The sequence below is a fragment of the Calonectris borealis genome, chromosome 1 (assembly GCF_964195595.1).
Source record: "Calonectris borealis chromosome 1, bCalBor7.hap1.2, whole genome shotgun sequence".
Taxonomy (NCBI): Eukaryota; Metazoa; Chordata; class Aves; order Procellariiformes; family Procellariidae; genus Calonectris; species Calonectris borealis.
In genome coordinates this window covers 17,909,212-17,927,763 of record NC_134312.1, presented here as the reverse complement: position 1 = coordinate 17,927,763, position 18,552 = coordinate 17,909,212, and the positions used below count along the sequence as shown (strand labels likewise).

Here is an 18,552-nt window from a genome sequence, read left to right as displayed (position 1 = left end):
GCTCAGTATGATTTCCGTTTTGGGGCAAGGATTAGGCAGAAAGGGAGGTATTCATTTAGCAAATTCTCCATAAAGGCCTCTTGTTTTCATTAGCCAAGATGCTTATTCCTTTAGCTATAAATTCTTCTTGGTGCTAGTCCTGTCACTTCATGGTTTTTGATACGCACTGCATATTAAACTGAAAAAACACCAACCTCTGCCCATCAAGCAATAGCCAGTGGCGTTTCATTGTCTATCAACAAGTGTATAAAGACCTTAAGTTCTACCATTTACAAGTTCCTTTTACATTTTACAAAATTACACCCTTAGGAAATTACAGTTGGTTTATGTCATATTTTTACTATTATTGGAAAACGGTTAGTTAGCTCACAGCCATCCTTCCTGCTTCTGTAAGTTGCCATTTCTAGTTTCAGTAACATTAGTTTTTCAGTATTATCAGTGTTATCATTCTGTGTTTCCCTTCAAATAAAGGACATGTTTAACATACTGCAAATACAAATAACTTTCTTGAAAACAAGTAACAGATAGAGGTGACTAGAAAAACCTATTTAAATAGCAATTGCTGAATGTAAAATAGTGTTATGCACTAGGCTAAACACAAAACTCCTGGTGCAATGGGGCCACAAAATATGCACAGTGAGAAACAAACAAAAAAACATATCAGTAAGTAACAGCTATCAAAATACCCGTTGTAAAAACTATAAAAACAGTGCTTTTCACGAAGGCATGTCTCAAGTCAAATAACCCCAAGAATTGTACCACCAGCCTTTCCTTTCCTCAGAACTTGATAATACACATAGTTTGCATTGCAAATTGAGATGCCTATGGATTTCAAAGCATTTTTATATATGAAAACTAAGATGTAGGGGTGGGTTGTAGTGGGTTTTTTGTCTGGGTTTGGGTTTTTTTTAATATTATTGAGCACGAAGGATCACTCAGTGATTGGCACACCATATTTAATATCCCCAAACACATCTAATCAGAAATTCAACAAATACACACTGAAATAGTATTTTCAATTTCCTACCCATTTTCATAAAGTTCCATTTACAGTTCTGAATTGAAAAAAATGAGCACTGAATACCTGAAAGGCAGACTGATTTAAGTTTCTATACAGCACTCATCACTGTGTTCAAATAGGACTCATTAAAAAGGTAACTTTCCCAAAAGGTTTCCTTCTTGATTTCCAAACCAGCAACAGAAACTGGAATTACTTTTCTACTATGAACCACTACATCTCATGAGATGTCATTACCAATCAATTATTCTCCTTTGAATTTAACTTTCATTCATGGTAACATTAAGAACTATATTCATATACATAAAGAGAAGTATCTATTAGCTTAAATGCAGATTTTGAATTTCTTGTGAGTTTTGCCACCTCAGAGGAACTCCAAAACCCCCAAAGCTTTAATCATGAAAGCTTTCGAGAATTTGCTTTTTGTTTCTCTAAGTAGGGAAAAAAAAAAAAAATAGGTGAGGAAAAATTTATAAACGTTTTAAAAATTGTGTTGTTTCCTTGAAATTATTTCTCCCGTATAATGCAAGTTTAGATGGGAAATATACAGCTATGTACTATCCATTTCAACAAAACTCAAATAAAGACAAAGCAGAAATTGATAACAAATTACAGACCATTCCACATCAAGTAATCAAATTTATTAAACCTACACTTACTGTCATTAGTCTTTAAAATAAACTGACTATGGTCAGTGACTCCTCTATGGTCCTCTTTGAGGGCCACTATTTATTTATTCCCAGTCCTTTAAGTCTTCACTCCAACATTACCTTCCCCCTTCCCTGGATCTACGTAACTCCCATAAAAAATAAACACTTTAAACTGATTTAAAGAGGAACATATAATAACGAGTTACTTCCACATATCAGACTCAAAACACTTTTTCTAAAATGAAGCATTTTATTACAGAAACCAAATTCCAAGTTCAGATAAGAAACTAAAACAGCTTTATTAACTCTAATGAAAAGCCCTTTGGAAACAGATACCACCAAGAAGAACAAAAATCCTGGAATAATAACATTTGGAAATTGAAGTCAGAAGACATTGTGAGGTTTATACACGTGTTATGTTTCTAGTTTTTTTTTTTCTGCTCCGTCACATACATTCTCTTCACCTCATTCTAAGTAACTTTCTTCCTAGTAGCAGTATCATTATTCTAAATCTCCACAGCATCAAAAATTACTATGTATAAAACCCATCATAATATCCACAACAACAGTCTTGCACACTATGCCATGTTTTGAAACCTGTCTTTGACCCATACTCCGATTCCCTTCTCTTCTTTATAGCTCTTGCCATCTCGCCTTAAAAAAGAGGAAGTGACCGTTGCTCACCTGGGACCAGCAACATCTTCCCCCCTCCCTAGAAGGGAGTCAGCTCTGGGAACAATGCAAGGCCCCTGTCTGCATTGAGCCCTTGGGAGTAGGAAGGGACTCCCTGTGAGGATAAGGGATTAGGCTGTGCTAGGGTAGGGCTCCAAAAACCCAGAAAGGGAGAGGAAGAAACACGGGAGAAGTTGGATGTTATGACCTTTCCAGCATCATTTGCACTAGTCTTTATAAGATGACATCAAGCAAGTTGGGCTTGACTCTCTTGGATCAGACAGTGACCAAAGACAAAGACATATGCAAGCCTACCCTCCCAGCAGCCCACACATCTCGTCAGGAGATCAGCGGAGCGCTAAAAACATCTGACACATGAAGATCCCATGACTCTGTAAAGTTCAGGATACTGATGGATCTCTATCACTTCTTTATAACTCAAATACTTCCTAGATTTTCCCTTATCCCACTGACTGCTGCTGTCCACCCTTTTCACATTCTTATTCTTCCGTACCTCAAGACCACTCACTCCCAACTAACAGAATATTATTAAAATACACCTTTGTTTTACACTTTTTTTTTTTCCTAGTGTTAATCATCTGTCACATCTCACTCCTCCAAGCTTTCTATCGTTTTTCCATCCATTTCCTTACTATTCACTAGGGAAGAAAAAAGGAGTTGGAGTAGGAAAGATGGATGGGATAGAGTTTGGACAGGGATTTGGGGGGCAGGGGGGTTGTTGTGTTGTGGGGTTTTGGCTTGTTTTTTTTTTGTTTTTTTTTTTGATTGGGGTTTTTTGGGGGTTTGTTTTTTTTAAAAAACAAGAAAGCAGCAGCAATCTAGCTGTACAATGCCTTGATCACACTGATGAGAAGTATGTCCATCTACTTTATGTGGCTCAATTACGCTTGTCTTGTGGCTCAATTTACTAAACATTCAAACTAAAGAAATGTAAGTATGACCAGCAAGCAGGGATATTGGGCTGTATGCAACAGACTAAATTAATTTAAGGACTAATTCTATGTTACTTGTGAGAGCAATCACAGTTTCTAAAAAGTGTGGATTTAAAACATGTTTATTTTAAGGCAGTGTTTAAGATGCACATATCCAATGAAAAATATACCTTTGGACAAGTTGAACAAATTACTAGAAATGAAAACAATGCTGATTTTATGAAAAAAATGTATGCAAATGAGACCTCAGTAAATCACATTAAATGAATGATACCTGAGCAATGTTGTTATCTGCCAAAAGACAATTAAAAGGGAAAAAGACCTAAATAATTTCACATGTTTAATAATCCCACAAAATAAACTGAAACTGCATTCCAGACTCAAATTTTACTGGATAATATTTGCTGCTGAAGTTCTATTGACATACTGGATTTTACTTAGCAAGAAGTTACCTAGACACAGTATTTCCTTTTTATTTTAATTACTCCCAAGCAATAAGAAGAGAAGTGTTTTATTCTGTGAGCGTCTACTAGTTCTGAAGTTGACTGTCAGCATTTTCATTAAACCAGCCTATTTTCAGATTAATTATAATTCAGCTACAAAAAAAAAATCTCCTTTCAACTGTGACTGCTTGTAAAAAATACTGCACTAATATCTTTTTAACATTAATATACGCTCCGAATTCCCAAATAAACTCTTTAGCTCCAAGTTAAGCATCCAACCAAAAAGGGCTTGTAACTATCCTGTAACTCTAATTCTTTTCAATGTCTTATAGGATGCTTTCCCCAACACACTAAATATTTAACAAAAATACACGTTTCAAATGTTGGAAAACCTTGACCGTATCTCCTTTAGTTATCAACACAAGTTTAATCTAACATTTCTAACTGTATTATGGAAAAAGCAGATATCCATGGTAAATACAAAGCTGTGTTCCTACCAACTATTATCCAGTTTCTTGTCTGAAGAAATGTATTAAGCATCTCCTAGGAGCAGTCATATAAATATATCTTGTCTCATGTATAATCAAATAAACAAAAGACAAAACTAGTCCAAGATCCTACAGGTTTCTATTTCTATCTGACAATCTCATCATTTTACTAAATAATATTTTATTTCAAAATATTCTCCAAAGACTGTCTTTCCTAGTATCACTTTTATGAAGCTACTTGACTTCCCATCCAAATAATTTGGTTAAAAGAAGGGACATTCAATATATTCTACAGAAGACGTTTACCTAGAATTTCTATTTTCAAGTTGTTTTTACAATTGTTCAGCTAATTTAGAAATAAATACACCATCTAGCAGTCATTCTTGAAGAAATGTTTTGTACTTTGCAATCTTCCTTTAAAAACAAGAATATACATAGATTCTTACACGAGACAAATTAAACAACTCTAATCTCTCCTTCATTAAAACACAGGGGGGGTGGAAAAACCAACATCATCTTGGGGAACGTTCACCCAAACTAAGAACTACAAAAACACAATCACTGTAACATCTGAACCACAGTCATATTCATTTGAAACACAGATGATATTCATTGAAACCTTAAGAACAGTTTAATCATGCAATGTAAGGAAGTAAAAAAACCCACCCCCAAAAATCCACCACTTTATGTTGAATGCAAATACATCTTTAGAATAATTTAAGAGACTATTGCTGATACAGTTCAAGTGTTTCCTTCCTCTTAGAAGTATTTAAGCGTTCTTATTTCTGTAGCCATTTTTTCATGAAATAATATTCACCTCCAATTTCATTTACTGGCTCATTTCTAGCTACAACACTAACACTGATTTTATTCATTTCTTTAATAGTTTATTTCTTGCTGGTATTGTTTACCTTCCTGTCCCTTTATTTTTCTTACTCTTTGATTCATCCCTAGAAAAGCCCAAGTAAAACACCACTATGCAGTAAGCAGACAGAAAGCAGTATTCTTAAACCATTTTCTTTCAAAAAACTGTAACAGGCTATTTCTTCAAACCGATTTCTCCAACACGTGTGGAGGAGCATTTACATTAAACAAATAATTGCAAGACTGGAAAAAACAAATGAAAGCTAGTTCTGCATTCAACTTCTCATATCATCTAACGAACTATCAGAAGATGTTCTGTGTGGCTCTATAATGATACTAATGCAACCTACATGGAAGTACATTAGAACACAGAAACATCAGAAAGGAGAAGAAATTGAAGGATTAAAAGAAAAAATTGAAAGAGGATGATTCACGCCATCTATACTATTTATGACCTATATACTTCACAAAGAAAAGTCCCTGTAGGATTCAATTACCCAACAACATAGACAAATTTGAATAACATATCTATCATTAACTGATGTATATCTACCATGGTAGTAAAAGGATTTAAATAGTGTACTCAACATATAAAACTTACAGAGAAGCAAAATCAAATAAGGAACACAAACCAGTCATGCTACAAATTCGCAAAAAGATAATTTCCCAAGTGGAAGACTATGATAAGAATGTCCAGACCTTGAACGATTTTGACAAATACACAGACCCATGGGAACTATGCTCTGGATTACTTCAAAAACGCATTATTAATAAAACATATAAAAAGCAAAAAAGGAAAAAACCTCAAAGGCACAAGACCAATGAAAAAAACTGACTGATTTGATGAAGGAGGAATGAGATGCCTTTCCTTTTACTACTTATGTTTACACTGTTATTCTTAGCCTATACTTACATATCCTCATTTTTTGGCCTTTATTAAGCTAGTTCTGAAATCAGAATAGCAAGTGTTGTCAAATTAGTTAATAACCAACACTGTGATATCAGATTCATTAATAAAATTATTTCTAAAAAAAAAAAATCTTTAGATATCATTCTTACCTCTGTTACTTTGGGCTGAAGTCTTAAAACTTCAGGACTCATGCGTGGGATATCTATATGGATCTAATTAGACAGAAAGAAGAATACTGTAAAAGGAACCAACAGCACACTTTGTAAACAACATAATTGTTAAAACAATCGTATGGTTTTACAGTATTAGTTATAATTCCATTGTATCACTATTTTTGGGATAACATGGATTTATTGTATTTCAAAACATATGGCCAAATCTTTAAGTCATTGTTAATCTATCAATGAGGCAAAATTAAAAAAAAAAAACCATACACTTTGGTTTTACATTTTAGGATCCTTAGATCACATTTTGATTGTTTGCAAATTATAGTCATATTGGGAATACTCATTACCTCAGGGTAATTATGAGTAAATACATACTACTACTTCTGTAAAGTCATGTTCAGTTGACACTATCATATATACTTCTTACTACTAAAGATCAGGCTTGAAGCTGAAAGAAAGATCTCAGCTTCTTCTGTCTTCTGCTGTCCTAAGGAAGGCTGAAGTAGGATTGCTTAGCCTATACTTAGTCATACAAACTATTCATTTTAATACAAAACTTGAAGAAAAGTTATCTGCTTGTCTTGATTGGGTGGGCAAGAAAGTTTGACACGCCTATGTTTACTGCGCATCATACAGAGTTTCACCTTTTTAAGCAGAAGTATGGAGCCAGTAAGAAACAATCACTGTTATACCTTTCCTGTACCATCCTCACTCATTTGAAGGAGGGGCTGAACAGGAAATGAGAGATTTGAAAACCCTACTATTCTTAAACAGAAAACCACGGCAGCACCGAATGGCAGCGCCACACGGCATGACTAAAGCAGACATTAAAAGAAATCCACTATTTCAAATTTCAGACCAAAATATTTCATATTTTTGCTTCTGAAATGTAGGAAACAATTGATTAGAGAGTTGTCTGTCAAGTAAGATTACAGAAATTGAAAAAAACAGTAGCAAACTTCAAAAATAATCTCTTTAAATTTTTTAGCAGATGTCCTGTAGGTAAAGGTCGCTTCAATAGGTGTTCTACCTGTCTATAGGTATCTTGGTGATTTTCATCATTTCTGGAATCATAGTATTGTTCAACAAATGCAAAATACTCTTTGCGTTTCCTTTTTAAAGTGCTTTCTCTTCGGTCCACATTTGCAGGAAGATAGCCCTGAAAAAAACAGTGAAATGAAAAGGATATTACTCTTCACCTTACAAAAAGCACCGCTGGCATTTGATTACATGTGACAGTAAAGCTAATAAACTGATGTAGTGCCATGCACGCCTACATAGATCTGAATAATCCTTTAGTAAATCAGTTTTCTAATCACTCCAACTGATACAAAAGTTCAGACACAAACAGCTTACTAAATCAGCTTTTTTTTTTTTTTTTAAGAAAAAGTTTCAAGTTTTTTCTACCTTTAAAAAGCAATTTCTCATCAGGAATTCTAAGATGATCACCTTCTGAAGAGAAAAGCTCAAGTAAGCAAGTTCAGATAAATGTAATGCTATATGATTTCATTAATTTCTGCATTCCTATGTGGCCATTATTGGAGCAATTTTATTAAATTTTTAAACAAAATGTGTAATATCTCAGTTGCCTTCAAGTAGGAATGATATACATTAGCAAATATCTTTAAATTATGGTTAAACTTGTAACACAATGGAGTATTAATTGAAAAGCTTTAAAAACATTTAGCTACTTTATTTCACTGTTTCAGGTGAGAAAAAAAAACAATTTCAAGCTTTCATTTCATCTCAACAGGTTATTAAAAGTTTCATCACAGAAAAAGACTCAACAGCACCAGTGACTGGGCTCTTAGATGTAAGAACACCAGCTATACATTTCCTTAGTTGTTTCCCAAAAGCAATTTATAAATATTATCTTATTTTCCATAAGGTATGGACACACTAAGGAAGTCATGTTTCAGATATGCAGGATGATACATTGTTGCATTAAGTACAAAATATATCTGAATGGTTCTTCACTGAACTCATTCATATATATATGTCTGAAAATCCCAATCTTGAAAAAAAAAAAATCCATTCTCATTTTCTTCTTTTGTCCAGTTTGATCCCCACTTCTGGCATCTCAGCCTACTTTCCATCTAAAAAGCTCAGGTTACTATTTCAGCATTCTACGAAAGGAAATATCACGAATGTTATTAAATGTTCAGTTGATATATAAAGTACATTTATTAGAAACACCATTATTCATGTAACTGGCTACCAAAAAGTTTCCTGAACATTCAGAAATAGTTAATGCTTTCTTATAAGCAGCTTGATTTCCAACGATCAACACCAATATCCCATAACACTGCAAAAAAGAAAGCTAGTTCATATTTTACATACATGGCCTGAAAAAATACTTTGTCTAAGAATCATTCTAAAGATAGATGGCTTGAAAGCGATCCGGACAAGACAATATAAGAAAAAACTAATAATCGTATTATTCACTAGTCAAGTCAAATTAAAATATTTCTTGCCAATATTACAAAAGCTCTCCTTCCACAATAACAGCTATGACCATACTAATGGTAATTAGTAAAACAGAGAAATCAAATTTATGTCAGATTTAAGTTTCCTTAAAAAAAAAACACCCTCGTAACATCAAAAAATCCTATAATAGAAGTGCAGCATATATTTGCACTTACACAATGAGCCATAGCCACCACAAGTAACTAACAAAATGCTGTGCATTTAATTACAAAAACAACTTTCTTATTCAGGCCTAAACACTACAAGCAAAAATGGAAGGACTAAACCTAACATGCTAAGATTGCAAATTATACAACAAAATTAAACACTTTAAGAATAAGTATATACATTCCATTACTCTCCTGCAACAATCCAACATCATATGTCATTTCTGTAACTTCTGGGTTTTTTTAGGGAAAAATAAAAAATACACACCATACTAAAAAATCAATAGATTTTTGAAAATATCTCTATATTAAAACCATTTGAAATGTTATTCCCGTATATTTTAATTTCTTAGTTTAAGATGACAACAGAATAAGTACAAACTGTACTACATTCCAGATACCTTAAGAGGTACTTCCTTTGGCAAAACCGTATCTTTTAAGACGTACTGACTTGCGTCTGGTTCCAGCTACTTTAAATTGCACCAGCTTAACTTTTGCCTCAAGACTCAGTCTGACATTTAATATCCTGTCCCAGTGTTTTGTATTAAGTTAAATATTGAATTCTGCCTCTCGTTTATTCTCAACAGTTGTGGTTTTTTTTCCTGTAGGATATCTTAGTTCCATTAGAAAAGAATTCATTTGTGAGATCAAATGTGATTGTTCGAAGGATACCAATATTTTCTCAGCAAGTCTTTTTGCCATTATTCAGTTTCAAAGACCGAAGTAATCTTTCAATTGGACATGTCTTGTTTCCTGTTCACTTTACAAATTAGGTTTTATTTTTGAAAGTTGGAAAGGCTTGAGCATATCATCAGGGAATAAATTGGTGGATAGTTTAATCCGTTTATTCATTAATTTCCTCCAGAGGCTTTTGCAACCATTTCTTTAGTTTTGTTATTCAAAAGAGAAGTGAGCCTGAATAGTTCTGCTTGCTGTTTAGGTACAGTATACCTAACGTTTTTGCTATATTTTAAAAATAAATAATGTAATTTTTTTATATACTATGACCAGTAGACATGCATAACGTCAACAGCCCCTGAGCATTATATTGATTTTCATATGCTTTTCCTTTGAAAAACTATATTCATCAAACACATATTAACATTATTAACCTTCTGACTATGTAATAGATATTTCAACTGTTCAATTTTCTAAATCATATTTTAAAAATTCTTACTTCAACGCTGATTTTACAAACACGACAATCACCTTCTGCCTCAATACTACCAATTGTACTCAGTTCCACAAACAAGTCATAGTTTGGGCTTTTTAAGTGAGACTTCTGAATAATTCCAAAACAAACACTCCAGCCTTAATTTAGTTATTTGGTTTCCTGGTCTTTTTTGGTTTTGCAACTGATCTTTAACCAAAATAGTTTTGCTTTTGTACACTTATTTCCCCAATAGCTTCCAGTGCATCTTATAGCACAAAAGATTATCACATTACCCCGTCTTACCTGGAATTTACATTAGCAGTAGGTAACATGTTTAAACAATTAATGTGACTTAAAAATTAATTACCATTAGAAAAAAGCATCATGGAGTTTATGACCACAAATACTCAAAGCACTTTTTCTTTCTCACTTTGGAAAGAAGATGAAACAAGCTGCTGCCTTACAGTATAGAAAAGTAATGATTACCAAATGACTCATCTTTGAGTTTCCAAATTGAGGACCACTTAGTAGATAAGAAATCATGGGAAGAATTACATAAGAAAAGCTGAGAACTTCCAAAATATTGCTATTTGGTGACAGGGGAAAAAAAACAACACAAAACACCCACACTTTCGGAAGTGTCTTACTCAAAAAATAATAAAAAAAAATCCACTTAATTCTTAAAGTAAAAACAAAATAACCTAAAGACAGTTTCTTTGCAGAGGTATGGCAAGACAGCCAAAGATGAGAATTGAACTGGAATGGATCCCGAACTGGAGTGGTTAAAACAACAGAACAAGGGAACTCTACACTTAGGAATTTCTCTAGACTGGGAATCTCAGGAATACTAAACTAAAATCAACTTATGGAATGAAGCTCATGGAAAGCCCATGCTCTTACTTTAAAGTAAGAAAGTGACTGCAGTTAACTTTTGCATAATTCCAATTCTCTAAACCTCAGTGTCAGTCCTCTGATTCAGAATTTAACCTATACTTATGCTTTAGCTTACTGTGTTTCAAAGTCCATTTTGAGTTAGCCATAATTTTTTTACTTTGAGTGTTTTAAAACAGGCATCCAAAACATCAAGAAATGCTCTTTTCATTACCAAAATCTCAGACAACAACTTTGGAAACAGAACTAAAATAAATTGTACACGGCATGTTTAATTTCAATTAGAGCAGGATATTTGAATATCCACCATTAAGAAGCTACATCTGCATCTAGCATTACAAGGAACTAAGTTGCAAATTTAGTAGAACTCATCAGCAAGAGAGACTTTTTCAGTCACTGGAAATCAGTCTCAATCTGAAGTAAATACTTCGCATTCCCCGCTGAATTATTCTATAAAAAGCAAAGCTATTTAAGTCTACTCTTTGAAAAATTCAATAGTGTTAAACTGTTGTGTGTATAACTCAGAATTTTGAACAGTTCTTGAATGCATGAAGATTTGCTGATAAAGTGTCTTTCACAGTCTCTGGAGAGTAGACAGCACAAGGTTTTTCCTTCTTTTTAATACAAACATCTTCACAAGTTCTTCTCCCAACCACAGGCAGACAAACAGCTAAAATGCACAACTGTTTGCCCTTGCAAGTATTACAGCTGAAAAGATTGACATGAAAGATACTCCTATGAGGAATACATTGTATTTTTGCAGAAGAACCTTTTCAAATATAGCGCAAACATCGAGATTAAAAACAAAAAATCCAGTTCCGTAACACCAAACCCAGTGAATACCAGATTCCTGCAAGTTTGTCTCTGATGCCCAACTGAAACACCTCCGAGTTCTGTTCCATGGTATTTCAGTCAACCTACTCCCAAACTACTGCTGTTGCAAAATCCTCTGACCGCCAGGCAAAGTTCAGAGAGCTCAACCAGCCAAAAACTCACACTACAAAAGAGTGATTAGCTTTCTAATTAGCTTCTCCCTCTGAACTGACTCACAGGGTCTGACATCAGGAGAACCAATGCCACAAGGTAACTGACCACAGTGGTTCAGATTTGTTCATCTTAAACTACTATAGAAAAATCGGCCAAAAACCCCATAAGATCCTATCACAGCTTTTCCTCAGTACAGTGTTAATCCTTTCTTGTAGTTACTTTAATATGAAGTCAGAATGAAGTGTTTCGTAGGACACTGATAGGCTTTGTTTCCTCTACTGTGTGCCTATTTTCAAGAAAACTGTAAGAGTGTACTTGTCTTTGAACTCTCCACCATTCCATCAAAATTGGTTGAAAGAGGCCACTGTTATCACATAAGCCTTTCTTTCATAGAAAGCCAGGCTGAAAAATAAAGATATACAGCTGAGATGATTTACCACTACTTCTCATTCCCGTCCTTTCAGTTTGACAAATTAATCTTGAAACTGAGCAAAAGAACAGAACTTTCATTACAATTCAGCATCAAGACACAATGTTTTCAAGTATCACTGATGGATTATAACTCAAGCAAAATTATTTCAATGCTTGAAAAAAACCATTACTACTAAATGCAAAGAAAGAAGAAAAAAAAAAATACAACTTACTGAAAGAAGCTTCCACGCAACTGGACGAACCCGTTTGGGAATGCCAGACCAACTCAATTTCCGTAATTCTTCTATTAAAGGAGAAGTATTTCATGAGAACTAAGGAAACTATTATCAATTAATATAAACAGATATATTCCAATTAGCACAAAGTTGTTTACAACAATGATCACATCTTCTTATAAAGTCCAATGAAATTAGAATTATACAGCAATTCTAACGAATTAATAAAATACTGGATAATTCCTATCCATAGGGATACCTATGATAATAGGTACTGAGTGTGATAAGGTAACTTTTTGTAGTATTTCTCAGCATTACTTTTTAGTATACTTGCCTTATATTAACATGCAAGAAATACTCAGACTTACTGTATAATATGCTTACACAGATCCTAATTAAAAATTAGATTTGCAGTTATAGAAACAGAATGATGCTTTATGTCTGAATGCTGGAATTTAATCCCATGCCATATTCTCATTCTTTATGTTGTACTCCTTTCTCTTAAAAGCTGCTTGTCAGATACCATACCCAGCTAAACCAATCTGTGGGACTTAACACATTTTTTTGTGAAAGCTGTTTATCATGTGAAAAAAATTATACAAAAATCATGGAAAATATAAAGACAAGAGGTGCTTAACAGTGTCCCTAAGAAACAATATTTTTTATGAGATATCTACTTGTAGCTCTTTTTCTTCTTACTCTGAGTATAAAGTATGAGTTAAAACTGCACAAGTTTAAGTTATCAACCTGCTATAGAATACAAAACAACAAAATGCTGCATTTTACTTTGTATATACTTATTCCAATTAATTAGATATTTGAATTAACTATGTATATTCCAGCAAATTCGGTGTCTATTATATGCATATATTTTCCAAATTCTACAGTTCGACAAAGACTTTAAAAACATTCTGTCTATCTACCTACCCCAAGAAAACGAAGCACAGAGAAAGTAATTAGAATAAGAACTTTCTGAGTGGATACAACTGACTGACTTTGGCCATTTACAGATGCATAGTCTCTTTATTTTTTGTTAAGACAAGGACTCCTATTAGCAACAACTGTCTTCATCCTCCCACGCCCACCCTCCTTCTACTACTCTGAAAGAAATGTGCATCTATAATATCAAGAAATGCAAATTATCATGTTAGGTGTGGTATGTCATCATAGAGCAAATTATTTCTAGACACATTGAAAACTATTTTTAACCAGGAATGAAAACATAGTCAACTGAAACGAGTACAATATTTTAAAAAATATATAATATATTCCAAGAAAAAGGAATCTGATTTAAAAAGTGTATTGATGCTAAATAGTTAATGCAAAAAAAAAAAAATTCTTAATTAGCAATTAAAGTTTCTCAGAGAAGTATCAACTAAAGCAAACAAAAAGCTCTAATAACCCAGAGTTTGCAGCATGAAGTTACCTGATCATTAAGATGCCCTATTTTTACTTTAGATACATGCTAACAAAAATGATATTTGCAAAATCCATTTGGTCTTAAAATGAGATGACAGCATTAATATGAAGTTAAATAAATCATGGCAAAAAAAATTCCAGCTGGATGAATTGATACTTCCATCTCTTTTTCTTACAGAAAATACAGAGAGAGGAAAATTGGCAGGAGGCAGAAATGAAAGATTGTTATGGTCATAGATAGATGAGTGGTTTCAGGGTGGTCACTTCAAACCAATCATGACTATTCCAAACAGACATGGGCTTACCAACAATTGTTCAAGTAAGAAAAACTTGACAGTACTGGATATACACACTCAAGAAGTTATGTTTTCCCTCACTTTGAGCAGCAGGCTCAGCCAAGACAACAGAGACTACACAGAGATCTCACATAGAATAGTGAGGCCATGTCACCAAAATCCAATCAGAACAGTGACCAGACGCTGCATTGGGATCAAAACACAGCAGAAACTCAGCAAAGCAGAGAAAAAGAACAGATATTAAGAAACAAGACGTTAAAAGCCCACCATATCAAAGTGAATGTGTCTATCAAGTCCTGAATCCAGTCTAAAGAAAAAAGATAACTTTCTTACAACACCAATGAAACTGTCTTTCGTCTATAAGCTTTAAAATGCTATTGTATTTTACAAAAGTAAGTTGCATTAATAGAAGCTCTTCTTTTCCACAACATTTCAAACCCCTGAAAAAGCCAAAATACATTGACACAGGGGAAAAACTGAAAAAAAAAATCTCCTAATATGTTTTTGACTTAAAGACACTGTTTGTTCTGTAGTTCTGTTCTTAAATGAACTAATTTATATCTTTCCTATAGAATAAGAAATACAAGGATGTCAAGATGACACCTTGTTAAAGCTAGAGTACATAAATAAGTCAAGGTTATTTCCTGTCTGTGCAAATTATATTTAGACATGTACTACTGTTTAAGTGTACCAAAACAGCAGAATACCTAACTATTTAGGAACATTATATTGAGCATGACCAAAGATAAATTCAGTCATATACCTTGGGCAATCCAAAGACTAGAATACCAAATACTGAAGGAAAAAGTATAAGAACACACCAAATATGAACTGACTTATTTGATTTCCAGTGAACAAAAGATTCCTCAGTCTTGTATTTCCTTGTACTTGTAGCCTATCCATCATTTCTATGACAACAGTAAGATTAAATATACTACAGAGTTAATAACATAACTACACTCACTGTAACTGATTACATTTTATTTTCTTTCTTATTTAGAGTCCATCCCTATCCAACACACTAATCATTTACAGCAAGTATTCTTTGCACAAAAATTGCAATGCCAGTTCTTCCCCTCCCTCTTTATTAATTGGCATAGGCAGATTATTGCCTGCTCTTTAATCTGGAAATAAAAACATACACTCTCAGGCAGAAACAAATTTAAGCTCATTTTACCAGTCTCAACTCCAAAACAAAAAACGCAAGGGAGCTTTGGTCAGGGAAACCCAAATTGGCAGACTGAGAGCCACTTTAGGCTCAGAGAAGATCTAGATATGGCAAGGCACTGAACTCTTTATCTCCCCTTCTTTAAGCACAGAGGTACCTCAGAAGGAGCACCTACTGAGGTACATACAAAATAGTAGCAACAATGATGAGTTCACTCTTATATTAAGGTTCCTTGATAGTAGCATGACTGTACAAACAAAAGAAAACCTAACTAACACTAAATATGCATGGGTGGAAGAAGCATGAAAGCATGCTTATATACATAACTCCAAGGAATTTGGTGGTATCCCAATAAATTCCTCCCTTATTCTTCATCTCAAGGAGTTGATAGGTACTGGAAGAACATCAGACCAAAAGATCAGTAACATTAAAAAAAAATTATACTACTAGAGCTCAGTGTGAACCGAAGTTTCAAAAAAACAATGAAAGCAGAACTTGTGCAACTATAAACACTGATTTAGAGAGAGGGTGAAGTTTAAATTGAACTACATATCACAGGCTGGCAAAAAAAATATATTCCATCACGAGTATGCCGTCACTGCAAGCACGAAGGATTCAATAGGAAAGAAATGTAATAAGCAACTGAAATTCTCTGGTATTAAATAAGTGATTGGTGAATATCACTGATACTAAATAGAAAATGGCACCCAGGATTGTTCATTCACGATAAAAACCGAGGCTTGGGACAGAGATGCATTAAGTGCAACGGCAGAGAGACTGGCTGCTGATACACTGAGGACAGAAAACAAAAAGCAGTTCTAAAGTCAAAGAGCTATGGGACATCATGAACAATGAAAAAAATCACTAATGGATTCTGAAGAAAACCCAAGAATACCTATGACACAAAAAAAACCCATGCAAACAGCTCTGCCATGATACACAGCAAGGCTGGGGAACAGAACACAGCTGGACAGGAACAGGCTTCATTAAGGAGAGGTTCAAAGAAGAGAAGATGGATACTACTGAAGTGAAAAACCAAGAAATAGGAAAAGATGAAAAACAGTCTGCTATTTCAAAACAGAACAAAAGTCTGAGTACATTACTATTTGGAATGGGCTTTTTGGCTCTCGGGGATTGGTTCTTTATAGTGATAGCTGTGAGGGACTAATTTTTCAGGATGGGGAGAGGGAACATGGTGAGCAGCAGAATAAAGGACACACAAATTCGTGAACAGAGAAATTATTATGTTATCGTGGTATTAAGTGATCACCTTTAAAAATCTTGCTATTTGGCCTTAAATAGACGTTTATGCAAGAAGTTCAAGCTAAAACAAAATCTTTGCATTCCAAAGGACAGAAACAGCCAGCTTCATAATAGATGTCTGAGATCAAGAATAGTGTTGCAATTAAAAGGAAAATTTGTAAATTCATATGCTACAGTTTTAGGTCATAGCAACTTTAGCAATTTTCCTGAAGCAAGCAGAAGATGGATTCATTAATCTGATTTACGTGCAAATCCAATTTTCTAGTCTACAAAACAGACAAGATACAACTCTAATATTACAAGCTCCCAATGACTGTCAAAAGCAAGAACTACCACCCAGTCTAATAATATTGGCAGTGAATGACCAGAGGCACCATAAATCAGGTATTTCAATACCCATATGTTGTGGTGGCTCCACAACAGGCCTGGAAGAAGCAGTAAGCCAGTGATAACCGGATTCTTGCTCCACCCACCCAGGTGTCCCCATGCTAGCCAAGGAAGCCCTCCTCCCTTAAGTCCTCCTGGCAGACAAAGTAGGTTTGACTTGTACTGTATGGTCTTAACAGGTTTAATTTATTGTCAGACTCCAGCTGCGATGATCAAGCACAAGCTGCCCAACAAGTACCCCCAGACAGCACCTGGTCGCATACCTTATCCTTTTTCCCATTACTTGATCTTCTTTTTCCATCACCCTTCTACCTCCTTTTCTCTGCCCCAAATCAACAAACCACTCCAGTTACTTCTTCCCTTAGTGGTCCCAGTTTCACTACAACTATACCCAAATTTGGTATTTCTGAAATGATTACCTAGGCACTGTTGGTCTTGTAACACTGCACCTTCCAAAGTGGCCCCTGTGCTCCCCTCCATCCAATGCCACTGTTTGGACATCTCTCACACAATTCCCCCTTTACTACTTGCGAAATCCAGGCATTCCATAGGGTGCTATCTATAACTTCTGTCAGCTTCTCACACTGTTATTTGTTGTGTTCAGCAATTTCTCACATTGCTTCCAGTAGTTCTCCACACCCTAGGGAGTCAGCTCAGCCTCCGAGCAAGGCAGTCAGCAGCTTAGATATTTGCCTGAAGCCCTAACACATCTGCAACAAGTTTCAATTGCACCCATGATTTGATGTCAAGTAAATCCCCAAGCTAGTAAGCACTAAATCATAAGTAACAGTATCACTGGTTATATTCTCCTAAAAGCCAAAAAGGCAGAAATCGGTCAGAACAAATAAAGGCAAAGTAAGCATATAATATGAACAACACTAGAAAAATTGTATTTTGTATAGTTCATGAATTAAAAAAAAAAGAGAATATCTGCCTTAACTAAACACATCTACGAATTATATATGTATTTCTTCTCCACCCCAGAACATGATTATAAGCTCCAATGTTGGATTAATAACAACAAAGACCCCAAGTCTTCAAAAGCAAGTGATCTCCAACTATGCATCATACTGCTCCATTAGTCCTTCTGCAGTATTTATGAACAAATATGCTTTACTGGGCCTGATCTATTTGTGTCACTGGTAGTCTGGCTGAAAGGAAACAGATCTTATGCATTACTTTATTACACAATCATTTTGCCAAAGCTTCAAATTTTGGCTACTGTTACACACAAGCACACCATTTATAAACTATGTAATAAGCATAGTATATGTAGAAAAATAGAAAATAAGTTGCAACTCAAAAACTACTTTTATTACTTTCAAGTAACATCAAATGCTCATTCTCAAGTCTATACCCCATGGAACTCTATCTAATCCTTCACCTACTGTATTTTTTTTCTCCTCCCTTAACTCGACCCAAATAGGAATCTATGTGCAAACATGGTACCAACCTCTAAAAACAACCCATGTAAAGAGAAAAGGAAAAAAAAAAAAACCACACAAAAAACCACACAAGCATAAAACAAGAAAAGACACAAATC

The 18,552-nt window shown here is 34.4% G+C and overlaps 1 protein-coding gene across 9 annotated transcripts in view; it reads right to left on the bottom strand.

Annotated features, from left to right (window-relative positions):
• Positions 1 to 18,552, bottom strand: part of TBC1D22A (TBC1 domain family member 22A) — a 184,999-nt gene that overhangs the window by 144,223 nt on the left and 22,224 nt on the right. For all 9 annotated transcript variants that reach the window (XR_012673024.1, XR_012673023.1, XM_075146097.1 and 6 more), the window contains 3 exons: positions 12,474 to 12,544; positions 7,196 to 7,324; positions 6,148 to 6,210 (listed from right to left, as the gene is read on the bottom strand). Coding sequence is in view for 7 of the 9 variants with exons in the window: in XM_075146097.1 (XP_075002198.1) it covers positions 6,148 to 6,210; positions 7,196 to 7,324; positions 12,474 to 12,544 (263 nt within the window). In the remaining 2 variants the exon portion in view is untranslated. The remainder of the gene's footprint in view (positions 1 to 6,147; positions 6,211 to 7,195; positions 7,325 to 12,473; positions 12,545 to 18,552) is intronic.